This window comes from Acinonyx jubatus, chromosome C1 (genome assembly GCF_027475565.1).
Source record: "Acinonyx jubatus isolate Ajub_Pintada_27869175 chromosome C1, VMU_Ajub_asm_v1.0, whole genome shotgun sequence".
Taxonomy (NCBI): domain Eukaryota; kingdom Metazoa; phylum Chordata; class Mammalia; order Carnivora; family Felidae; genus Acinonyx; species Acinonyx jubatus.
The window spans coordinates 76,563,993-76,591,281 of NC_069381.1; the positions used below are offsets into that span (position 1 = coordinate 76,563,993).

A 27,289-nucleotide genomic window follows, 5' to 3' on the forward strand; every position below is an offset into this window, starting at 1 on the left:
GCTCTGCCAACTACTTCCAAACTCCGGACCTAGAGTAGAGTATTTAGCCTCTCAGCCTCAATTTCCATGCCTGTAAACTAGAGCTAACAACAAGTCCTTTGCAAGGGTGTTGAGAAGACGGACCAAAATGCCAGTTTTCAAAATCCTCTGAAGAAGCAGCTTACCAGTGTTTGATTTTGGCCCTGATCAGTGTGCTACTATTACCTCCTGCTTGTAGGTACTTGGATTTTGAAGTAGGATGAGAAACCAATGACATCTGCATACTTGATCCTCAGCCACCTGGCTTCCAAATAAAGAACATTTCTTTTGCCATTTCCCAGCCTTCCCCTCAACCTTTGGGATCTGGGTCTCCTTAAAGACCAGGCCCAAGAGACAGAGCTTGGACAGCACAAATTCACAGGTTTCTTCACCATCTTCCTGTTCAGGCAAGGCTAACTTGGGCAGACCCAACTCTTACTCTACAAATTTCACTGCAATTCTGGGGACTTCAGAATCCAACAAAGAATGCATGGTCCTGAGAATACCACATTCATTCCACACCTAACCCCAACACCTCATCTACTCCAAAGCAACCTCAAATGTATGAACAGAAACTCAGTCACCTGCCTTTCCATCTGGAATATGACTCTAGAGAAATAGGCACACATGGGAAGTGCTAAAACCATGAACTCCTTCCAAGGCAGCTGAAGTCACCAGGTTATGAGGGAGAGCTAGAGATTTTCCCCAATCTGTGGGTGGGAGGTTTGGGGACAAACATTTGTCTTTAGAGGTCTATCTAAATTGCCCCTCCCAGTGTTAAAGATTATACCAATTCATCCAACTTTGAAGACCTGAGTACATGGTTGAACGCCCATTCTCCACCATAAACACCAACGGGCAAGGCTATCAAGCACAAGCTTTCACAGCTGCCAAGGTACTTGCTTTCTTCAACGTATTTCATACTCCTCAACTGGCTCCATTTTATTTACCAGCCTCCTCCCCTAGTCATGGAAAATTCTCCCTCTAGCCCTCAGCCAAACCACATCCCTATTTCAAACCTCTCCAAATTCTCACCTCCAAAAGCCATTGCCAGGCTAACACACCGGGCTCCAATTACTCCAGCAACAAGCCTCCTCCAGCCCCAGCCCCACATCCTTCCAACATGCCTGATTCCTTAGCACTTCTGTGTTTATCTCAGCCCAGCTGTCCTTGATTAAGCCTGTTTGGCTAAGTTTTTATCATATGTGTTTAGAGCAATAATATGTTTCAATGTCTCTGTCCTTTCTGTTTACAGGTGTTGTTCTCTGCCCTGGTGTACACATCCAAGCACAAGCTCCACGAGCTCCTGCTCTCCTCACTCCCACAATGCTTTGCACTGGTGCACAGTCTACGAAGGCTGCTGCTGATGACTGTCCAGCTGCCTGGGTCTAATTACATGAGGAAGGGCCTTTGCTCGGGCAAACTGAAATGATTAGTTCTTCTAATCTTCAGTATTTCAAATAAATAAAAGAGAGTGGGAAATTCTTTGTGTGTACCCTGTCCTGATAAAACAGCAAAACTGTTTGGAAAATCATGAAATTTCTATTGTACAAGGCAGTAAGATCTAAGCAGTCAAACTCAAAAGCATTTCCCAAGTATTTGGAGGCTAGATTTGTCCCAGATCTGTAAACCCTACTTAATCCAGGTTTTCTTAAAACACACATACACATGAAGATATGAGATACACATAGTTTACATTTCAGCTATTAAGTGGCTCCCACTGGATGCTAAGGGTTTCCTTAAAAACATTTTCTAGTTTAACAATCCAAGAAACACTTTTATCTACATTCCAATTGATGTTTTGTACTAAATGCAAGTTTTGCTGTTTTTCAATTTGGAGACCTGAATTAACTAACTATATTTAAAAATATAACCTTAACAAAAAAAAAGAGGTTAGAGTGGGAGAGAGCCAAAGCATAAGAGACTCTTAAAAACTGAGAACAAACTGAGGGTTGATGGGGGGTGGGAGGGAGGGGAGGGTGGGTGACGGGTATTGAGGAGGGCACCTTTTGGGATGAGCACTGGGTGTTGTATGGAAACCAATTTGACAATAAATTTCATATATTGAAAAAAATATATATATATATAACCTTAACTCTTAATGTAGACTAAAAAAAAAAAAAAGAAGAAATAAAGAAAAGAAACTCAAAAGACTGCACTGAAAGAAATACTGAATCTCAATCTTTCCAGTCTCTTTTTATTGACAAATAAAGAAACTGAGACTCACATGGTTCTATAGATTTGCTCAACTTTAAAAAAAAAAAGATCTTGATAAATGGAGAGCCAAGTTCTCTATTAGCACTCACAATTCACTACACCTTGAAACCTGAATTAGGAAACACTACTTGGGGCACCTGGGTGGCTCAGTAGTTAAGCATCTGACTTCGGCTCAGGTCATGATCTCACGATTTGTGGGTTTGAGCCCTGCACTGGGCTCTGTGCTGACAGCTCAGAGACTGGAGCTTACTTCAGATTCTGTGTCTCCCTCTCTCTCTGCCCTTCCCCTGATCATGTTCCATCTCCCTCTCAAAAATAAACATTAAAAGGGGCGCCTGGGTGGCGCAGTCGGTTAAGCGTCTGACTTCAGCCAGGTCACGATCTCGCGGTCCGTGAGTTCGAGCCCCGCGTCAGGCCCTGGGCTGATGGCTCAGAGCCTGGAGCCTGTTTCCGATTCTGTGTCTCCCTCTCTCTCTGCCCCTCCCCCGTTCATGCTCTGTCTCTCTCTGTCCCAAAAATAAATAAACGTTGAAAAAAAAATTTTTTAATAAAAAAAAAAATAAACATTAAAAAAAATTTTTTTTAAAGGAAACACTACTTCATGACTAAACCAAACATACTAATATCAATAATCAGATTGCTCAGAAAACATAATTATTTCCAAAATAAAATCTCCAAATAAAAATTGCTAACAGTCTATTTAATAAAACTCGACTGTTACAATCAACTTCTGCACATTCACTCAAGCATTTATTTCACATATTGAGTGTTCACTATATGCTGGGTATGTTCTAATTACTGGCGATCTCAGTGCACAAAATAAAACATCTCATGGATATTCTTGTAGAAGGGACAGACAACAAACACATTTAAATATAAATATCAGGTCATATTTTATCAGATGATAGGAGTTTTTTTGTTTTTAAGTTTATTTAAAAAAAAATGAGAGAGACAGAGCATAGGTGGGGGAGGGTCAGAAAGAGAGGGAGACACAGAATCCAAAGCAGGCTCCAGGCTCCAAGCTGTCAGCACAGAGCCTAATACAAAGCTTGAACTCACGGACCGTGAGATCATGACCCTGGCCAAAGTTGAACACTCAACTGACTGAGCCACCCAGGCGCCCCAGATGATAGGAGTTATTTTTAAAAAGTAAAACACGGTTTGGAGACAGTAGGGGTGAGTATGGCTATTTTAAAGGAGGAGGTCCATTGGGCTCTCTGCTGTCAGCACAGAGCCCACTTTGGATCCTCTGTCTCCCTCCTTTGCTCCTCCCCAGCTTGCTCTCTCAAATATAAATAAACATTGGGGTGCCTGGGTGGCTCAGTCAGCTGAGTGTCTGATTTCAGCTGAGGTCATGATCTCATGGTTCCTGAGTTCCAGCCCTACGTCAGGCTCTGTGCTGACAGCTTGGAGCCTGGAGCCTGCTTCGGATTCTGTGTCTCCCTCTGTGCCCCTCCCCCACTCACACTGTCTGTCTGTCTGTCTCTCTCTCTCTCTTTCTCTCTCAAAAATAAATAAACGTTAAAAAAATTTTTTAATAAACATTTTAAAAATTATAAATGAATGAATGAATGAATGAATGAATAAATGAATGGGATGGTCAATGAAGGCCTCTCTGCGGAGCTACCAGCAGGGCAGGGACTGGATGAAAGGAAGGAGAAGCACTCCAGGCAGAGGACTGGAGGCAGGAGTGTGCTCTGTGCCTCTGGAGGACATCAGGCCCAACAACTACAGTGCCATAAGATTGGTGAGAAGCTGGGTGAGGGGTGACCACTGTGCCAGGGATTTTATCCTAAATGTAATGAGAAGTCACTGCAGGAAGCTCAGCTGGTGAGTTTTGTGACTTGGACTTGAAAGGATGACTGAGGCTGCTGTGTGGAGAATAGATCTTATTAGTTAATAATGATAGCAGCTAACACTCATTGTAAGATTACAGCCCAAGCACTGTTCAAAGCACCTGTCACATTTTAACTGTTTTATTGGCATAGCATCTATGAAGTAGATACTATTATTTAAAAACCTGCACAGAGTCACACAGCTCATAAACAGTGGAGCCAAGTTTGCAAGGCAAGAACCCTAGCTCCGTGTTGTGCTCTCTGAAGGGATCTGGGCTAGGGGTTCACTGTGTCTCAAATAAAAATGTGATGGTAGCTCCACTGAAGAGGGGAGGGTTGGTGTGTGTGTTGGGGGGTGTCAAGCAGATGCTGATTCAGAGTATATTTTTATGGTAGAATAAACAAGTGACATGTGAGAAAACACAGGAGGTCGTGGATAATGCCAAGGTTCTTGGGCTTGGCAACTGGGTGGTAGTGTCTTTTTTAGAGATGAAGAACACGTGCAGTGAACAAAATGGGGGCAGGAGAACTACATGGAAGGAACTCAAGATAATCTCCCAAGCTAATGTGAAATCAGGAGTGTATTAGTTTCCTATGGCTGCTGTAACAAATTACTAAAGATTTGGTGGCTTAAAACAATAGAAATTTATTCTCTCATAGTTCTGGAGGCCAGACGTCCAAAATCAGTCTGTGCCAAATCAGGTTAATGAGCCCAAATCAAGGTGTCAGCAGGGCCATTGTTCCTCCAGAGCTCTAGGAGAGAATCCACTCCTTGCTCTTCCGGCCTCCCACAGCTGTTGTTATTTCTTGGCGTGTGGCCCTGTCACTCCTATCTCTGCCTCCACAGTCAGACGGCCTTATCCCCTTTTGTCTATATTAAACCTCTGTCTTACAAGGAACATTTAGACACTGTGCCGATAATCCAGGAAAATCTTCTCACCTCAAAATCCTTCAATTAATCACATTTGCAAAGACTTGTTCTATAAAGCATTCATATAGTAGCATTTTCTATAAAACATTCATGTAGTAACATCTTGGGGAAGAGGATGTAGGCATATCTTTGGGAGCCATTTTTTAGCCTACCACAGGTGTGGACAAAGAGTTGGCAAAATGTATTCCTCCTTTACATGAGAATTTGATCTTCTGTTAACTCTCTTAACTCTGTAACCCTGGTAATCTACAACAACATGCCAACTATAATAAAAGGCAAGTTGCTCATGATAGAATTCTGTCCCTAACTGGAAAACTGTATTAGCATTGGAAAAATTAAAAATACTTGATAGGAAGAGAGATTTGGGGGCTTCCCTGAGAGCAGTGACTCTCATAAATCAGGCATTTCCTTCATGGCCACCATGGACACAATTCCTATAGAGCATAGTTGCATATTGGCTCCCAGGAGGTATAAAGTTTCTTTTTTTTTTTTTAATTTTTTTTTTAATGTTTATTTGAGAGAGAGAGAGAGAGAGAGAGAGAGACAGAGCTTGAGCAGGGGAGGGGCAGAGAGAGAGAGGGAGACACAGAATCCGAAGCAGGCTCCAGGCTCTGAGCTGTCAGCACAGAGCCCGGCCAGCGCAGGGCTTGAACTCACAAACCATGAGATCATGACCTGAGCTGAAGTCGGATGCTTAACCGACTGAGCCACCCAGGTGCCCCAGAGGTATAAAGTTTCTAAACCAGGACAAGACACACAAACTCATACCATGTAGATCTCCTGCCATTTGAGCCACCTACTGGACAGCTCTGGATGGTGATATGAACTGGTGTGCAGACAGTCACAAGGCATCCGAAAAAGAGAGATGTCAGGCTGCCCAGCTGTAAACTGTGGTCCCCACCCTAGATCTCTTTAAGTAGACTAAAGCCACCTGCGGCCTGTGACAGGCTCTTGGGTCTGAATGTGTATTTGAACCCAAGAAGACCCCCTGGGTGTTTGCTGCCACATGTAATACAGATATCATTTCAGCTTAACTATTTCAGTTTCTTCCTCCACCAAACCCTTTAACAAAGTGACCAGCAGGGAAAAGGAGCAGAGCATTTGTTCCATCTAGTTGCCTCATGGTGGTCTCGCAATAAGCAGCAGAATGGCTAAAAGGGGCAAAGGGAAAGGAAAACTTGGAAAATACAAATTAATAAATTCACAAAAACTGAGCTGACTGTTCCCTTGGGGAGGAGAAGTGAGTAGTGCCTTCAGATGAATATGTCATGTTTCCTGCACTGTGCCTTGAAGAGGCCTACCCTGCAAGATTAAATACAAAAGTCCCAACCCACATCTCTGCTGGAAACGTGCAAGTGGACTCATTACTCAGAGCCAAGATAAAGGATAAATCTTTATGAGTACCGTAAGTATGAGTCATAAAAAATAGGAAACACATGTAGGACGTATACACAGTAATAGTACCGAGCCAGGGAAAGTGTTTAGGAAATGTATATAAAAACACATGGCAAAAACAGGACTAAACAGGACTCTTGTACACAGCTCCAAAACACATCAAAAAAGCTCACAGCAAGTTAGGGGTCCATGCCACTGTGGTCTCTAATAAACAGAGGTCATTTCCCTATTTGGAAATAGGCTGGGTTTCTTTCTTTCTCTCTTTTTTTTAATGCAAAAAGGAGGAGAATGGAATCAAGAAAAAGTAACTTGGAGAAGGCTTTGAAAGATTTTATGATTTGGGAAATTTGAACAGCTTCCAACTAAAACACTGGGAATTAGATATTTACAGCATTAAAAATGAAAAAAAAAATCTTTTCAGAGAAAGACTTGTTCACAATGGTAATATTACCATCTCATTTACATTCTCACTATCTTAACAACCAGCAACGATAAAGGGGAGAAAAAGTGGAATCTTCAGCCCATACAAAAGCAGGAAACAAAGCAGCAACACACGCACTAATAACTTACAGAGACATAAAGGGCCAGTATTAAAACCTCTAAATGGTGCTAGGCAGAAAGAACTAACGGTGGGGAACAGGTAGATCCTTATGGCCAATTGCACCAGATAAAATCGGTGAGGGGGAGGGGGGATGTTCAGAATACAAGGGAGAATAATTGGCCCCCCTAAGTCTTCTGGGGCCAGATGACAAAGGCAAAATGCCCAAGTGTGACTCATCATTGGAAATTAAACTCTTCAATCGCCTTTGACTTTGGAAGGTCCCCAAATCTACAACTCAAAGTGGCAAGCAAAGGGGACACCCTAAGTACCCAGAAATACCACACCAAAGTGTGCATGTCCATGTCCAGATGGACCTTCAGCTCCCTCAGACTTCAGACTTGTCCTTGATCTTCAGAAACAACTACTGATTCCCAAGAAAAGCACTAGTGCATGTCTATCGACCTGAGGTTGAGAGGAGTAGCAGCGGGATGTGTAAAATATTGTTCTTAACTTCTTAACTGTTAAATTTACTACCGACTTCGAGCAAGTCAAAGCTCTTTTGTACCTATTTGGAAGTAGAAATCTCAATACAACTTCCACCTCACACAAAGATCCAACTGTAGACCACTAAAAGACCACCCCCCACCCTGCAGCATGGTTACAGCTAAGTGACATCCCATCTTCTCTCCACCCTCCATTTCTTAGTCCTCTCAGCTGCGAGGTCTCTTTTTCCCTCTCTCCCAAGGAACCTGCACATGTGTGCACATCACTAGGAGGCCACACTTGCCAAGGGCTCACCTCTAAGATAATGAATGCTGTTTCCATCTAAATCAGTGTACAGGTACTGAGTACCTACCCTGTGGCAAGCCCAGTGCTAGGCACATACAAACTACAGCCACGTCACCAATTTGCTGTAGCAAGTTCAGAAAGAATCAGATTAAGTGTACACATGTTATCAACAAAGAGAATTTAAACTTTAATGGGTGCAATGTGGTATTTGGGCTCCAGGCAAGAATTAGGCTACTGCAGTGATCCTGGATCCTGTGGGTGACTCTCCTTGGCTCATAGTTAAACCCAGCTAGTCTTTCTATCTTCAATAGAAGCCAAATCATATCTGCCATTTGCCTATCTTCCCCCAAAGGGTATAAATATTCTAGTTTCAGCCAAGCGACTCTGTGGAGTTTGGGTAAAAAATGCCATTAATATAAAGCACTATTGCAGGATAGTCTTGGACTAGAACCCAGACAATACCAGATGACTGTGGGCAAGGAACCATACCCAGGAATCAAAGTATAGCCATTTCAACTTAGTTTTAGCATTCTAAATCAAGAGGGCATGCAGAGCAAAACCCTATCAGAATATTTTTAAATGGTAAGGCACCTGGGTGGCTCAGTTGGTTAGGCATCTAATTCGGCTCAGGCCATGATCTCACAGCTCATGGGTTGGAGCCCCACACTGGGCTTTGTGCTGACAGCTCAGAGTCTGGAGCCTGCTTCAGATTCTGTGTCTCCCTCTCTCTGCCCCTCCCCCACTCACGCTGTCTCTCTCTCTCTGTCTCAAAAATAAACATTAAACAAATAGTGACCAATAAACTTATAAAAGGCAATTCATAAAAAAATATCTTTTTCAATCCTATTCTTAAGAGATTAAAAGAGCTATCTAGTATCTGGACATTGATACTGTAGCATTTCAGACAAGGCCAAGAAGCTCAGAAAGGACTATTTCAATTAACCACCAGTCTAGCTGAGGTGCCCTGGCAGTCTGGAAAGGAAAAGACAGAGCACACATTTGCAATAGAAGTCAAAGCAACAGGTCTTCCAAACTCAGATTCAGATTCCTGCATCTTTAAGAACAGACCCTCATAAATGGATTGCTTCTGCTGGACACCATGCTTTAAATAAACAGACTCTTCTGGCCGACACACCACTTCCTGTAGGGTTCTGGTGGGTAAAGCTTGAAAACGCTGCCAAATCCAATGACCAGCAACTTTTGAGCTGACTTAGAAAACAAGCTACAAAGACTTGAGTCCAGAGTAAACAAAGGAAAAAGCCACATTAAACAGGGAACAAATTACTATACAGGCAGGGATATTTTAAGTGCTCACTGAGCAAAAAAACAAAATAAAAAAAATCAAGTTATTAGATATTTAACAATACAGGGTAGAGTAAAATGCCCTCTCTCAATTGGCGGAATCAAGGCTAATTAATTCCGCCATATTAAGAATTGGCTGGGAATCATCCCCTACATCATGAGGACAGATCATTCTTTCCTTTTTTTTTTTTTTTAATTTTGTTTATTTTTGAGAGAGAGAGAGACAGAGCATTAGTAGGGTAGGGGCCGAGAGAGAGGGAGACCCAGAATTTGAAGCAGGCTCTGAGCTGTCAGCACACAGCCCTGACGTGGGGCTCAAACCCACAAGCAGTGAGATCATGACCTGAGCTGAAGTCAGTCGCTTAACCAACTGAGCCACCCAGGTGGCCCCAGGACAGATCATTGTTAATGGCCTTACTTCAAATCTGGCTCAGGTCATATGAGTTACCCAAGGGAGCTGCATGGAGTTGAAAACCACTTACAGCTTTTTACCCAGCTGAGGGAAAGGACTAACTAGTTTACTAGCAGATGACTACAATCTGTAAGAGTAGAGAAAAATGTAACAAAAATTCAGAAATAGACTGGGGAAAGACTGACACAGGGCTCTGGATACTTTAAACTGCAATAGCATGAGATTTAATTAGGGAAAATAAATCAAAGCCATAATACAAAATGGAGGATACCTGCTTAGCTAGAGTGGTTAAGAGAGGCCTGAGAACAAAAACACCAAGTCCACAAATACAATGCAAATCAAATAAAAGTACACTGTGGAAAAGGGGAGTAGTTTCAGAAGACTTACAGTGATATTTTTAAATAACACCTTGGCATCATTCAAGAACCTAATATGCACAAAGCAAAAGAGGTCCAAGATTTGGTTCCTGCCCCTAAGGACTCCACTCACCAGCTGGGTGTGCAAGATTAACACATGATTCAGCAGCAAATACTACAAGAAAATACACAATCCCATACTCTGAGGAGGTACAGACTGTGCTGGGGTTGGGAATGAGCAATTTTAGAACAGAGGGAGGGAGAGGGATAAAGGACAAAGGAAGAGTTGCTGTAGAGTCAAGACTTAGAAATGGGCTTCTAACATGGCACAGATTGAGTTAAGAGGGAACTTCAGGTGGAATTAGGAAGAAAGGTGTGGGGCAATGGAATTTGCACTGAAGCATCTCTAAGGGATTCAGAAGAAAAGGGTTCACATACCACACACACGTGGAGAAACACGGATCCACAGGGTTAGTCCAAACCCTCACTCATGCAGCCTTTCCACTCTCATCTTCCACTTTCGAGCCCCAGCCCACCCTACCCACCCCCCACTGTCCCCATTTTGTCCCCATCCTCTATTCCAATGGTTGGCAAGCTTTCTCTGCAAATGGCCAGATCATCAATCTTTCAGGCTTTGTCACACTACTCAACTCTGCCATTGTAGTAAGAAAGCAGCCACAGATGATAGATAAATGAATGGGCACGGCTATATTCCAATACACTTTATTTTATTTACAAAAAAACCCCACCAAAACCCAAAAAACAAAAAAAACTTTATTTACAAAACTAGGTATCACACTGGTGAATGGATAAGCAAAACGGTACAGCCATACAATGGAGTACTGTTCGGAAATAAAAAGGAATTAAAATAACTAATACATGCTACAACATGGATGAATCTCAAATGCATTAAGTGAAAGAAGCCAGTCATAAAAATCACATGCACTATACCATTCCACCTATATAAAATACCCAAAATAAAGAAATAAAGTAGACTTTATTTCTACTTCAAGGTGGTTGTCTAGGGCAGGGGGTAGGACCACAGGCAATGGAGAGTGATTGCTAATGGGTACAAAGTTTTCTTTTGGAGAGCTGAAAAATAAACTTTATGGTATGTAAATTATGTACATATAAAATAGGCAGCAGGCAGAATTTGGCCCAAAGGCCAGTTTTGCACTCCTTGAACTGTACCCCAGCCACATACATGTACATGGAGGAATTTTTCCTCTACATGTGGTTTCTGCTTTCTCCTCTGTGTATACTGATGCCTCTCTTCCCTTCTGCCCAGAAACTTCTACTTGACTTTCAAACCCTTTATTAAATGCTCTCTTCTGGGAATCGTCCCCACACCTGCAGATAGAATTACCACTGCTTCTGTTGGGCTCCTGAAAAATTTTGTTAATTTTAGAACAAATAATGGTCATATTATTTGTCACATTGCATTAAAATTTATTTGCTCTCAATCCTCAGTAAATTCTGAAGACATAAACATGAGTAAGAATGTAACAGAATTGGGGCCCCTGGGTGGCTCAGTCAGTTGAGTGTCTGACTTCAGGTCATGGTCTCATGGTTTGTAAGTTCGAGACCCACATAGGCTCACTGCTGTCAGCATAAAGCCCACCTCAGATCCTCTGTCTCCCTCTCTCTCAAAAATAAATAAAACATTTTAAAAAAAGGATGTAGCAGAATGTCTACCTAGCAGGCAGTAGGTTCTCACTGAATGCATCTGTAAATGAATGAATTATGAGATGTTATGTAGAGAAAACTGGTTTTAAGAAATGTTTCACAAGCTAGACTGAAACAATCAGTCCCAGGAAACTGGTTTAAAAAGCTGCAGGGTAAGGGGTGCCTGGGTGGGCTCAGGGAGTTGAGCTTCTGACTCTTGATTTCAGCCCAGGTCATGATCCCAGGGTCCTGGAATCAAGCCCTGAACTGGGCTCCATGCCGAGCATGGAGCCTGCTTAAGATTTTCTTTCTCTCTCTCTCTCAAATTAAAAAAAAAAAAAAAAAAAAGCTGCAGGGTAAGTGGAGAAGAACACAGAAATTCAAGAGATATTTCAGAGAAAATGTCAATAAAACCTGGTGGCTGACCGATACAGGGTCTGAAAGGGATGGGTAAATCCAAGATGGTTCAAAGGACCTATGGCAGATGGCAGCAGTGACACTGATGGGACAGGGAAGTTGGGCTGATAAACAGCACTGGGGGAAGAAGTCCGGCTCACATTCCATTTCAGAGATGATAAAAAGAGCTAGCATTTGATTGTTGACTGTATGCCAGGCACACATGGCAGCCCTAAGTGCCATACAGCCATCTCTAAGCCTCAGTAAACTCTCTAAGGAATTGCTACTATCATCTGCATTTTGCAGATGAGCATATGGGGCTTAGAGAATGAAGTAACTCACCAAGAGGCACACGCCTGGGAAGTGACCGGGAGCTTGAGGTAAGACCAGGGAGGCAGGGTTCTTTAGAGACCTGACTGGAGCTCCACTGGAGAAGCCTGGAGGGAGTGTTGTGAGTCTTTCGCATGGAGGTGCGAATCCAGAGAATCCAGAGAATAGATGAGTGACCCAGGGACAACAGACAGGGTTTAAAAAAAAAAAAAAAAAAAAAGGCCAAAGACCATACTCCAGTCAAGAACCCCTGAGAAGGAACAAAGAGTTGGGAAAGAAACAGAAAAACAGATGGTAGGGAAGGAGGAGAACCAGGCTAAGGTAACATCCTGGAGCCCAGAGAGAGATGTCAGAAAAGGGGGTGCAGAAAAAGGAGTTGAGGAGGAGTAACAGTGGGGAAAAGTGCTGGGGTAGTAAGTGCTCTGCCACAGGAATCAGGGCCTCTGCGTTCCAGTCCGGCACTGGCACCAACTTCTTGTCTGACAGTGAACAAGTCGTCACTTTACTCCCTGGCCCCGGTCTCCTCTGTACGGTAGTTAAGTCTAGACTGTCTCCAGGGCACCCCTCCAATCCCAGCATCCCATGAGTCGGTCTGAAGGGCATCATCAGAGATCAGCTCAGGAGAACAGAAGTCAGGCTGCAGAGGAAAGAAGGCAAAGGCAGGACACACAGATGTTCACTCATTCAAGAAGTGGGAGAGACAAGGATAAGAGAAACACAATAGCGTGGAGAGATGATCAGCAGCGCCACATTCACACCTGGCATCTTCAATGTGGAAGAAAGAAAAGTAAAATAATTAAAGTAATTAAAAGTAAAAATAAAATAAATAAAGTAAAATAATTAAATAATTTCTGTGCTCATTTTCACAGAAACACTCAGAAAACACAGTGGGGGAACGAATGAAAGGGATTTAAGAAACATTTCTGCAGAATTTGAGTAGTTAAATCAGAGATATTAGCAGTAAATTTCTTTTTACTCTCAAACAAAATGTCAAGATAGCAGATAAGCAATGAAAACAAGAAAGTACAAGTTAGAGATTTGGACACTGCACACACAAGCTGGGCATTTGCCCAATCAGCACATCTGGGTCTCAGATTTGTAGACTTGCCTCGTACTTTGGTCTACTGCTTGTTAAAATACTCTCCAAAAAGTCCTAAAAGCAAAAAAAATCCCATTTTCAAATGCAGAGGGGGATCCTGTAAAAACATTTTCTAACAACATTTTTAGGAAATTAGAATTTTTTAAAAGTCAAGAGGAATTACCATGGCAACAACGGTATGGATCAGGGCTGTAATCCCAACCTCCATAAAGACAAACACCACACTGGTTGGAAAATGCTGCTGCAAAAATTTTAGAGGGGGTCCAGGCAGTCTCTTCTCCAGACTGGGGAAGAGGCAATCATGAAAGGTTTTTTTAATCTGTCACCTCTCAAGCAGCAAAGAACTTAACCCGGCATTACCTCATGCTAAAATGGCAGAGACCAACCAGGCTCAGTCCCCCTGGTGGGGCAAGAAGGAGTGCTTTCGGAGGGCAATTTCACAGCATCTGGACGTTACTATGATAAATGACAGAGTTTAAGCAATGTGGCCAGCCAGCATCTTGGTAGGAATGCTGTAACTTTTTCGCTTGGTTTGTGTCCCGATTTGTTTGCTAACCCCTGATGTTTACTATTATCGCTCTGATTTCTGCTTTTACTTTTTTCTACACTTCCAAAACGGGGTTTCTGAAGAGTTCTTATTTCAGAGTTGGCTATAATTTCTGATTCAACATCTTGCCCCAACATGTTAGAAACCATCCTTCACTAGTGTGGCCCGTTCTAAACTGGCCTGCATTGTCCTCTGCTGAGCCAGCAGCCAGGTCTAGTTGCCTTGCTGTCCCCAACCCTGCTCCTAGCCTAGCACCTTCATAGTGCCCAGCAGGGTGTATTGAGTACCTCAGGCACCAGGGTGGCTCAGTCAGCTAAGCATCTGACTTTGGCTCAGGTCATGTCACGGTTCGTGGGTTAGAGCCCTGCATCAGGCTCCCTGCTGTCAGCATGGAGCCTGGAGCCTGCTTGGGATCCTCTGTCCTACCTCTCTTTGCCCCTCCCCCGCCTGTTCTTTCTCCCTCTCTCTCTCAAAAATAAATAAGTAAAAACTTAAAAAAAACTGTATTGAGTATCTTCAGGTGAAGGGGCAGCTCCCTTCAAATGATGTGACTGGCCTGTTTATTTAGAGCCTCCAATCCTGCATGGGAGTCAGATTCAGTTGTCTTTCAAATTAATGAAATAAGTTCCACAGCAGCACTCAAATGAATAGACAAATGTGACCCTTGTTGTCAGTTTAACTTTCTGATATATCTGCTGTAGATCTGCACAAAATGGTCAGTTCAGAGGTAATCTCACCTAAAATGCTGGAGTGATTTCCAAAACAATCTCCATTTAAACAAACACCAGGCAGCATTTATACATGGAAGGTATTTGTTTAGTAACTAAATTTCACCAATATACAATGTCTGTGTGTGAGCGGTTTACTCTGACACTTGCTAAGCATATACTACATGTAAGATCTCTGAAACATTAACAGCCTTGAGTTTATTTGGATTTTTTCTGCACATACACAAGACGAGCACTGGCAAATCACTCATGAATAACTGCAGAGGAAAAAATGTCCCAGGCAGAGAAGGAATGTAGCTAGTATGCTACTGTTTTCGTGTTCATCTGATATTTTTGCTCCAACATAGGTAGTCTCCAAAAAGCCAGTCTTGTAATTTTGTATCCATTCTTTGGGTGGTGATGAGTAAAGGTAAGACACGGCCCATTCCACTCACCCCTGGGCTGCTCTGTCTGTATTTTAATAACTGAGGGGGAAGATGGGGCACCTGGCTGGCTCAGTCAGTTAAGTGTCCAACTTCGGCTCAGGTCATGATCCCACGGTTCATGGGTTCAAGCCCCACATCGGGCTCTGTGCCTACAGCTCGGAGCCTGGAGCCGGCTTCAGATTCTGTTGTCTCCCTCTCTCTCTGCACCGCCCTGGCTCATTCCCTCTCTCTCTCTCTATCCCTCAAAAATAAATAAACGTTAAGAATTAAAAAAAAAAAATAACTGAGGGAGAAGAGAAATGTTGTTCACCTACTAACATTGTGGAAACAGAGACAAGACTATGTATAGATAGGTGAGTAGGTAGGTAGTAGTGATCTCCAAAATGTTTAATCCCTGAACTGCCAGATTCCTCAAAGTAAGCAAAAAAGATGTCAAATCAGAAGTCAAAGTCCATGGAATAAAGCTCGCCTATTTCATTCATAGCAGGAAGAGTCCTTTAATTTGTTCATTCTCCCTTATCACATGGTTCAAGCAAGTTTGGTCACAAGAAGTCATGGATGGAAGCAGAGGACAGGTGGGTTACTTTTGTGAAGGCAGCTGAAAGCCTTATGGGGGGAGGGAGGGAAGGAAATAATCAACAATGAAGGACAGATGGGAGGTGGCATTTGGTATGGCCATTAATGGCCACGTAGAGTGCAAGGGATCCTCAGTTTCCTGCATTTTAGAATTGCTAATGTATGATGTGATAATCTTCTAAATGAGACAGGAAAAAAGACAGCAAGAGACCAACCTTAATACTGCCCCAAAGCCACAAGAAGGGAATGAAAAGGGACTGGGGACACTGGAATGAGCTGTCACAAGCCTATGCAGGAAACCCAAACCCTGAGTAGATCAGCTGGCTCACCTAACAGGTGGAGCCAGAGTGGTCAGCAGGTTTCATAGCCAGGAACAAGGTAAGAGCTGAAGGTAGAAGGGAAGTGGATGGGAAGAGTGGGGAAAGCCTGTGCTAGAAGAGCCCAACCGACCCAGCGTCCACTGCTTCCCTAAGCCTTGCTCCTTTCTCTGGTGACAAAGAGGACAGGCAGAAATAATACAAGTGCCAGGGAGGTGGCCAGGCACTTCACCACCACCATCACCATGGTCGTCGCTGTTACTGTAACTCAGTGGGCATGGGAACTGTTAAGAAGCAAGCAGAACAGTTAGCATTTCAGAGAGATGTGCTTACTTGCTTCTCTTTCTCCCAACTGTGGTCTTTCCTGCCCTCAAAAGGAAGCGGGGGGGGGCACCTGAGTGGCTCAGTCGGTTAAGCATCTGACTTAGGCTCATGTCATGATCTCACGGTTCTTGAGTTCCAGCCCCCTGTCGGGCTCTGTGCTGACACCTTAGAGCCTGGAGCCTGATACGGATTCTTTGTCTCCCCGTCTCTCTGCTCCTCCCCTGCTCACACTCCGTCTCTCTCAAAACTAAATAAACATCAAAAAAAATTTTTTTTAAAAAGTAGGGAAGGAACAACTTTATGCCACAGTCCTCGAGAAGGTACAAAGTAAAAGTGATTTGCAGCCACATGTGTGATTAACCACACATCCCATTTGGCCCCGCCTGCCAAGACGTGTGGATCCAAATTTCATACTCAACCATACCAAACACACTAACCCATAGAGCCAACAACTATGCTTTTCTTTTTGCTTTGTCCTCATCCTGCATTTCTGCTTACACTGTTGAGATGTCTACTGTAAGCCTATCCCAAATCCTTTCTTTGGAATGAGGCAGAGAATAAGCAAATACATGAAAGTATGAACGGTTCTGAACTTTCTGAGGGATAAAGTTATTAAACCTGGTCCCTTTCCCATGACAATGAGCCTTCCAGATCTTTCCTCCATACAACCAGTTATTGGAATAGACATTAAGAGTTACTGCTTTAATGTCAAGACACATATATAAATTTAAACACCATGTCTTTTATATACGTAGGTAATGCTAACTAGGGGCTTGGTCTCAGCAGCTTTTCATAGTAAACAGGCAATTAGGTAAGTCGGAAATAGAAAAGACACATGGCCACATAAAAGCAGGTCACAATAAAAATTAGATAGGAAACAAAATTGTTGCCATTCCAGCAACTAATGAAAGTATGTTACTGTAAGCAAGCCTCTGGTGGTGCTATAACCCTTCTCAGGAATCAGGAAACACCCGAGGGCCCAAACTCTGACAGGGGGATGGGTTCGTTTTAGAAGTCAAAGAGCGAGAGCTGGTTTTCACAGGATGAAAATGATGACACCGGTGTCTGCTTATTCCTAAAGACAAAACTGATCTCTCTGGGCTGTTTACTGTCTTCTGCCCTTCTCTGTCGCCAGAGAGTCTTTTTCAAGTTTCCTGTTCACTTCCAGGCCTGTTGTTTCCAAAACCAATGATTACAAATGAGAGGTGTGGTCTCAGATGAAAAATACAATTATAGGTCTCTGTACTGTCCTGAGGAGAACCCAGCAGGGAGGCCAGTGGCAAAGCAGTGCTTTGCTACAGAAGGCTTTGTATACATTATTGTCACAAGCGAGTTTCTGACACAAATTCTCTGCTGGCCTCTAAAACTGCTTCTCTGACTTAAGCATAACTATTTCCCCAAATCTTGTCAACCTGCTGCAGTTATTACTTCCAGGTGTAGGGCTCTGTCACCTCCTTCACACAGGAATAGCAGCAGCCTCTCTTCAGCTGAAGAACCTTAAGATGCCTAGGAGGTAGGAATTTAGCAAAATGTCAGAGAAGGGTGGATTTATAATAGATCTTAGTGTTGATCCTGCACCAATAACAAGCTATGGGAAAGAGCTGATTTAGTAATTTAAGGGGGAAATGGTGAAAAACAACTACCTTGGTCATCAGAGTCAAGGTCAGTTATACCTTGGAGCTAGCATGGCACTCTTTTTGCTAATTTATACATAAGGGCATCATTTCACTTTGACGAGTATTTGCCTTCACTGGTCAGTAGAGACGTGCACAAAGGCTACCTCTGGTCCTTCTTCTCTTACTCCAAAAATGGATCAGCCGTGATTTTTACCACAGACCACATGATATCTATAAAAACCAAGTTATCCAGTGAGAAGAGAATTAGGTGACCTCAGGTTGGGGTAGTAAGCCATCTTGGTTTAAAAAAAGTTCACCCATTTAAAATACAACCCAACCATTTTTAGTATATTCACATTTATCAGTGGTGTTTAGTATATTCATATGCAGTTGGGGAACCATCACCACCACTTAATTTTGGAACATTTCTGTCCCTCCAAAAGAAACCCGGTACTCATTAGCCATCAACCCCCATTTCTCTCTTTTGCCCTTCAGCTCATAGCAACCACTAATTTACTTTCCGTTTCTATAAATCTATTATGGACATTTCATATAAATGGATTCACGGAACATGTGTCTGTCTTGTCTTCTTTCACTTGGCATCATGCCTTCAAGGTTCATCCGCATGGCAGCACACAGCAGCACTTCATTCCTTTTTATGAGTAACACTTCATCGGGTGGATAGACCACATTTTATTTATCCATTCACCAGTAGATGGACATGCAGGTTGTTTCCACTCTTTCATACAAATGACACTGCCATCAACATTTGTGGACAAGTTTTTGGGTGGGCATATGTTATCATGTCTTTTGGGTAAATACTTAGAGAAGTGGAACTGCGGGGACATGTAGTTCAAATGATTTCAAAAACTGCGTGGCTGCACAGTCATACATGGAGAAGATGAGAGATTTAATATTTACTATCTCTCCACCCCCATTTTGCCATCATTCTTTCATTCTCTCATGGCCCAACCACTCTGATGTTGTACTCTACACTCACATCTGTACATAAAATACTCCAATGTCTGAGAGCAACTCAGTGCCAGATAGAATTTCCGAAGATCACATATCCCAAAATCTTGTTTTCAAAAAGGAATGAATTGCAACCATCTAATTCCTAAAAAGTCCCCAAAGAAAGAAAGGATGCAATTTCCCTCAGTTGCCTCATCTCAAAAATATCTTCAAATCACTAACCCCAAGTCATACATATACATGTACTATATGAATACTGAAGAAAGGAAGAGTAATGTTTAGGTTTTTAAACAAATTTTTGAGACTATCCCCTACAGACCCCATTTCTTTACTCCCTCACTGAACACACTACGTCCCTGGATGCCAGCTAATTTTATGTACCCTCAGAGTATGTATGTCAGAGAAGGGTGGATTTATAATAGATCTTAGAGTTGATCCTGCACCAATAACAAGCCGGGGGAAAGAGCTGATTTAGTAATTTACTGCCATGAACATTTTAATCTAACGTAGTAAATGCAAGTGTGGAGAAATCTGCTATCATTCCTGGAGGTGTTTTTCTTTTACTTCAATCGTCTTATTGGAATCCATTTTCAGAGTCCACAACAGTACTGCACAATTTAACATCCAGAATTTCTGCTGTCGCTGCTTCTGTAATAGCTCAAACTTTCTTTTCTTTCTTAGTTCCTCTGAGAGAGCACATATAAAATGAGTAATTATTGCTGCTAAAGAATTGCTGGAGTCAGCAACGCTTCACAGGAACTGCATTTCCTCCTCCTCCTTTCCCTCCCACCACAAATCTCCCCCATAAGTTAAGAATTAAAGACACATTGCTAGGATAAAGAAATCTGACCTGAAATATGTGTTGCAGCAACAATGGCAAGCAACCAAGTGTATTAACAATAATTTCCAGGGTAGCTAAAAAGGTTAGATGATTTGTCTTTGAAATGAGCCAACTCTGCACACTTTCATGAGATGAAAATCAGTTTGCTTTTCCTTCTGGACACCTCACCTCTCTCCTATTCCTACTCCCCACAAAAGGCAGAGTGGTTGAGGCACATAAACAAATAATTCTGGAAATGAATTTCCTTGACCAGGAGAAAACGCAAAGACAAATTCCATTCTGCATTAGTTTCCCTACACTTCGCTGTGATCAGGATTTACTATGATTTCTCTCTCCCTGGAGGGATAATACCTGATTGATAACATTTCTGACACACAGAAGCTTAAAAAAAGAAAGAATGGCAACTGTGTGTTATATTCCAGTATGACAACCATTACCCACAAACTAGGTCATTTCTGAGCCACAGGAAAGAGGAGGCCATTTTTCTTTTAAAGTGATGACCTTGTGTGAGTAAGTTACTTCTGTACCTGTCACCTGTAAAAGGAGGATAATAATAGGACTTCGTGGGCTAAGTGTATGAGTGCTTCAAATAGCACTGAGGACAGATGAAATACTGAGTCACTACGAGCTTGGCTCGTCACCATCACCTAGACCAGCACTATCTTCAAAAAGCTGCCTAGATAGCATAAGGAGCTATCCTCCAGCACTCTTCATTCAGGTACAAAGTACCACCATCTTTATTTCAGAGAGTTCTCCAATTTCCACCGACTCATCCTGCAGGGGCAGCAGGCTCATAAGACAAAGGAAAGAAATGAGAAACACAGGGACACAGGAGGAGATGAGAAAGACATCTTACAATTACAGAAAAATGGCACCTTATTTTATTTTCTGACAGCCATGTTTAAAAGACGAAATTCTTAAGAACATTCTTTCCAATAGGGGTAGCCAGGAAAGTTACAAGGCTGAAAAATCTCTCCAGAATGATGTCCTAGACTTGCCCAGTCTAGAGAGCAATCTGCGTACACTGTGTCCCCTCCTCCCCACTTATATTCACACACGAGCATCCTTGCTAAACCCAGAATGGAAAAACAGACAAGTGTCTTTACAAACTCAGAGGGGCAGTGAGTAGAAAGCTGGTGCCTACGCCTACCTCTCTCTGAGGCTGGTCAGGCCCTGGGTCAGCAGCGCGGAGGTTCAGGACGTGCACCTCCTGTGGCAGCCCCGTCGTGCCTCTGCTGGCACACCCGGACAAGACAGTGAAGCTCTCCATTAACGCCTGGACAGGATGGGAGGCGTTGACAGGCGACACTTCACACTGGGTCCCGGGCTCTGGATCTGCAGAAAGAATCATAAACACAAACCCCTCAGAAACAGCAATTAACTGTGCTACAGTTAAATTAATTAGTCTGGATGATCAAGCCACTGCCAACCTTTAGGAACCTTTCCAGGTAAGTTCTTTCCAGAACTGAATGGCAAAAAAGCTTAACCTATTCTAAAACCCCCATCTCTTGAACTCCTTTCAGATGATTTTGATGTGTATTTGATTATTTAAATTCCCTTTTAGATACACAAGTCACGAATGTATTCCTCTGGATGGGGGAAACCTCCCGTTTGACATCTGTGTTCAATTCCTTCCTCTCGTAGAAGAAAACCAGAAGTAAATGGAATAAATTGCCTAAAGCCCAATAACAGTATGCATAAATAACATTAAACACCTAAAATTGCACCAAAAAAGTAGAAGATACAGTCTCAACTTACAGCCAGCATTGTATGGCAAAATTTGGGCCAGAGGTCAGAAAAATCCTCCCAAGAGAGGGCAAAGCATATGAGTAGAGCTTCAAATAGGAAAAGTAGAATCCTGGAAATACTCGGCTCCTGCCTCCTGATTCTCCCTTCCTCTAATCATCACAACTTAAATCCATTCCTGCCCAGCTCTACCTTCTGTGATTCTCATCACCTCTGTCTCTAGAGAACTGCAGATCTTCCTAAAAGGTGACTCTGGTCTCCAGCTCTCCAAGTCACCTTCCATGCAAGCACCACCCACGTTACCCAGGGTGCTCAATGGGATGGTTATTCCCAATATGAATGCCTGCCCCTCCCATCTCTGTGGGCATGTCTGGTCCCTTAAGGACTTCTGGCCTATGAAGAAAGCCCAAGCTCCTCCACCAGGCACACAAGGCCTTTCTTGATTAGTTCCTTCCTCTCTCTCCAGCCTCACCCCAACCTACTCCAGCAACCCCAATTGGCTGAAAGTTCTTCAAAGATACCATGATGTTTCTTAACTCCATGCCTTTATTCAAGTTTTTTTCTCTTACCCAAATTCCTCTTCCACTCAAACTCTGTCCCCACAACAAACACCCCAAGCTGAGGGAGGTACTCTTCCTCCATCCTCTCATAATTTCTTTGCCCATCTCTGCGGTTTCATTGTCTACACTGTAACCACCAGTGTATACACATCTGTCCCTGCTAGTACAGTATGACCTCCCGGACTGTGGGTTACTCATCTTTGTGTCCCCAGCACCGATCACAGCATCTGGCATGTAGAAGATGCTCAAAAAATATTTGTGAAGGGAATCACTGGGCTTACAAACAACAACAACAACAACAACAACAACAACAACAACAACAAAAACTGCCTCCTCCTTGACTGTTGATTGAGGCACCATTCTAGAGACTTGGATTCGGCTGTAAGGAGGTAATATGGGCAAGAGTGATGTGAGGTACTACTTGGGCCTCATTGCACACTGGCTGGGTTGACAGAAAGAGACATCTAAGAAAGAGGAACCCATAATATATCTCTGCAAGCTTGGTGTTGTCTCCACTGGATACGTGGGGAGACTGAGACTTGATCATATAGCGTCCACTAAACCGCAGCCTTCCCCAAGTGGAACCTGATAAAAGACTTAAACTCACTCCCACGAGTTCTTCCTGACTTATACATAGTAAAAGTACTCTCCAGGATTACAGACCCAGTGCAAAATTAAAATGCAAATGTCATTCAGAACCAGGCAATCCTGCGCCCCCACTGCTATACTATAAGCAGACACCCTGCCTAGTGTGCCAAGTCTATTTCAGAACTCATGGAAATTGTCTAGGTTGATAATAGTTATCTGGTCTGAAATGAAGTATGTACCTTCTCAAATAATCACTGCTGCTCTCTGTACTGCGCCCAGCTGCTTTCTGAGAAACAGCGGTGGTGAAGGAAGATGTCACAGTGGCAAAGGCAGCAGGTAAGGGACATAGGAGTCCCTGAAGTCCCCATGTAGGGCAAACAGTATGAGCAGGTGCTCCCCCTACTGTTTCCCCTCCTGTCCTCACCAACTGCAAAGGGGTGTCTGGTATATCTCACACCCCAAAGCTCCAGAGTCTCCTACTACTTCCTACTCAACTCTGGGGAACTGGTTTCACAGCCTCCTGCCATGACTTTTCCATTATCATAAATTGAGCACATATAAAAATGCTTTTCAGGGTAGAGGGATGGGTTAAATAGGTGATGGGGATTAATGAATGCACTTGTTGTGATCATCACCAGGTGCTGTATGGAAGTGTTGAATCACTATATTGTATACATGAAACTAATATTACACTGCATGTTAACTAACTGGAATTTAAATAAAAACTGAAAACAGAGCACCCGGCTGGCTCAGTCAGTAGAGCATCCGACTCTTGATCTTGGGGTCATGAGGTTGAGCCCCATGATAGGTGTAGAGATTATAGAGAAAAACTTAAAAAACAAAAAAAAAAGCTCTTCAGCACCAGTTTTGTATGTATGTGCAAAGCTCCAAATGGCTGTGGTTCCACGCAAAACATGTCTGCAATCTGCTTGACTTGCCCTCCTCCTTACAATGCCACCATCACCTGTCAGGATCTCCCTTAAATCACCACACTAGGGCTAGAGAAAAAACTCACTGGCAACAAATCAGAGGATAAAGTCTTTCCTAAAGATTGCTAAGGACAAGCAATCCTCACCTTAGAATCTATGGTTTTTATCTTGCCAGAGTCAGGGCAGGGAAGATCCCACTTAATGGGCTATAGTTCCAGCCATGTTATAGGAGTCAGTCCAAGGTCAAAGGAAAAAGCAACGCACAGGGCACACTATGATCAACTGACTGGATAGATGCACTTCAAAGACCCACTGGGGTCAATGATTAAACACACTCCATATAGAGCATCTCTGACCATCAAATATACCAGAGTGGTAGTTGGTTTTTGAGATCCCTTAATGAATTTTTTTCCTCTAAGTTAAAAAAAAAAAAAGCTACAAGTATGATTAAGCTATCCGTAAAGCCAAAAAGCAAGAAAGAAAAGAAATTAGGAATTATGTACCCTTATCTTCCAAAAGTATGTAAGAAATGGTAGCTTCAACAATTCAACACACAATGTCAGTCTAGGGTAGTAAAAAAAAAAATAATAAATTGCTCCTATTTATTAAGTGCTCACTATAGGCTGGGCAGTGCTGGGTTTGTATAACCTTGAACACCATCATAATAAAGTGGTAGTATCCCTATTTTAAAGAAAAAGAGAGTAAGTTTAATGCACTTAAGTAACTGTTGTAAGGTTACCCAAGGAATGACACTCACACCTACCTCTGGGGCTCACATCTCTGCATGGTGAAATTTTTCATAAGAACATATTGGATCTAGATGGGTTCACTGGCAAATTCTACCAAACGTTTAATGAAGAAATTACACCAATTCTCTATAATCTCTTTCAGTAGAAGCAGAGGGAATGCTTCCTAAGTCATTCTGTGAGGTCAGTGTTACCCTAATACCAAAACCAGGCAAAGATATCTCAAGACAAGAAAAAGACTAGCGGTGCCTGGGTGGCTCAGTCGGTTAGGCATCCAACTTTGGCTCAGGTCATGATCTCATGGCTTGTAAGTTCGAGCCCCACATCAGGCTCTGTGCTGACAGTTCGGAGCCTGGAGACTGCTTCAGATTCTGTGTCCGTCTCCCTCTGCCCCTCCCCTGCTCATGTCCTGTATCTCCGTCTCTCAAAAATAAACATTTAAAAAATTAAAAAAAAAGAAAAGACCAATATCTCTCATGAACACAGATGCAAATATCCTCAACAAAATATAAGCAAACCAAATCCAACAATGTAAAAAAGAAATGCATGCCACAACCAAGTGGGATTGAACCCAGATCCATAATGTCTGAAAATCAATTGATGTAATCCATCTTACCAACTGGCTGAAGAAGAAAAATCATATTATCCTATCAACAGATGTAGAAAAAGCATTTGACAAAATCTAACAGTCACTCATGATAAAAACTCGGAGCAAACTAACAGATAGGAACTTCCTCAAGTGGATAAAGAGCATGTAAAAAAAAAAACAGCACCAAAAACCTATAGCTAACATCATATTTAATGGAGAGAAACTAGAAGCTTTCTCATTAACATCAGGAATAAGGCAAGGATGTCCCTTATCACCACTCCTTTTCAATATTGTACTGGAAGTCCTAGCTAATGTTTGCAGCTAGGTACGGCCATGTGACAAAATTCTGGCTAAGAAGATATAACCAAAGGTGACACATGCAATTTCCAAGAGATTTCTTTCGAAGGGAAGTTGTGTTCTTCAGCCCTTTCCTCCTTCCTGTGGGCAGGAAGACAGATGTGATGAGTAGGGCCAGAGCAACTATCTTGGGCCGTAAAATGGAAACAACATGCTGAGTGGGGCAAAGCAATAAGACAGAAGTTGCCTAGGTCCTTGATGAAGATGGAGCTACTGGATCAGCTCTGGACTACTTCTTTTTATATGGAACACATGTAATTTTTTTCAAGCCAATATCATTTTGAGTTTTCTGACACTTGCAGCTTAATCTACCTTTATTTTATTTCATCAAAAATGCTAACCTTCTTCCCACCAGAGACTCCATATACAAGGTATCCTCCAGGAAGACTTTCCCACCATTCCTGTTCCTCTGCCCTGCCATGGGGTGGCAAATTCTTACTCATTCTTCTGATCTTTCAAGAAAGCTTCTCTTACTTCTCTTACGTTAGAGAATACATTTTTAAATACTCACATGGTACTCTTCATTTCTCTTCACTGCACTTCATGTGGTTATACTTATATAATCATTTGTCCAATGATCTGTTTAATGTCTACATATACCCAAAGACTGCAAACATCACAGAAGAACGGAGCCCTATTATTCTGATTATTGCTGTATCCTTTATCCCAGCATAACGTCTGGCATACAGTACATAGTCAAATATTAATGAGGGAAGGCGGTGGGAGAGGAAAGGGAAAGAACCACAAGATGCTCAAAGGATGTCATACAGAGGCGTCTGGGTGGCTCAGTCGGTTAAGCGCCCGACTTCAGCTCAGGTCATGATCTCGCGGTTTGTGAGTTCGAGCCCCACGCCAGGCTCTGTGCTGACAGCTCAGAGCCTGGAGCCTGCTTTGGATTCTATGTCTCCCTCTCTCTCTGCCCCTCCCCTGCTGGTACTGTGTGTGTGTGTGTGTGTGTGTGTGTGTGTGTGTGTGTGTGTATCTCAAAAATAAACATTTAAAAAAAGGATTTCATACAAATAGGAGACTCTATCCTAGAATTCTTCCTTTCGCTCTTTACCTAGTAGATAAAACTTCCATCTTATAATAAGGGAGTGGGGGGAGGGGTGGTGGAATCAATCATGATACAAAGGAGGGTGGCATTTTTGGTTGCTAAGAATCAAGTCCCGGCTGGGACTTCCCCACCCTCAAATGTCACGGCAGGCAGGAAACACAAACTTGTTTTTGTGTTCTCCAGGTGGCACAATGCTCCCCTCTGCCATCAGCAAGCCTCCAGCCTCCTGCCACCTCTGGTCAGGTGCAGGCCTTCCTGCCCCTCTCCTGAAACCAGAGCAAGCCTCTAGGAACTGGCCTCCCGTCTCTCCCAACTGGCCTCAAAGCAGCTTCTACTGCATCTGCTCACACAAGGCCAGAGCCACATCCAGAGGGAAGCTTCCACCTAGGAAGAGTGTGACCCACCCCCAGGCTCTACTACACAAGCCCTAAGCTAGCAAGGCGGCCACCAAGGGGCCCAAGTGCAGCACCTCATAGCCACAAAGGCTTGGAAACTAGGAAAACATGTTCTGAAACCCTATCTGACTCATCTGCTCACTTCTGTGGTGACCTGTGAGCTGAGGAACTGCTCACACAGGCTCTCACTGACAGCATCGGAAGGCTGGGAGTTTCTCTTGTGGCCACCACTGGAAACCCACAGCCCTTCCTTCCCTGAGCTATCTCTTCCCCCAAGTCATGAGGCAAATGAGTGGCGTGCTCCGTGATGATGCCAATCAGCACAGCAAAAGCAACTTTACCACCGTAAGGGTCAAGCAGGGCATAAGTGATACGGAAAGAAATGCTGGCTAAAGGCAACAATATCATAAATGCACATTCCTGTTCACCTTGCACCAATGTTAACAGTCAGAAGGCATTTTACTAAAAAAAAAAAAACAAAAAAGAACATTGTACAGATTCTTTATCTGAGGCCTCACAGAAACTCTCTAATGTGGACAGAACAGATATAATTGCCACTATCACATGTTGCAAGCCACAAAACTGGGTGCATACTTCGACGGACTGCTTCTTAATAGTAATGTACATACAGGTCCGCCTCCAGAGACATTTCCCACTGTTGCGTCCCCATCTAGATATTTCTTTTTATTCCAG

At 42.9% G+C, this 27,289-nt stretch overlaps 1 protein-coding gene across 2 annotated transcripts in view; it reads right to left on the reverse strand.

The window, feature by feature from the left end:
• Positions 1-27,289, reverse strand: part of TGFBR3 (transforming growth factor beta receptor 3) — a 204,681-nt gene that overhangs the window by 96,905 nt on the left and 80,487 nt on the right. For both annotated transcript variants that reach the window (XM_027058619.2, XM_027058620.2), the window contains one exon: positions 20,783-20,967. In XM_027058619.2, coding sequence (XP_026914420.1) covers positions 20,783-20,967 — 185 coding nt within the window. The remainder of the gene's footprint in view (positions 1-20,782; positions 20,968-27,289) is intronic.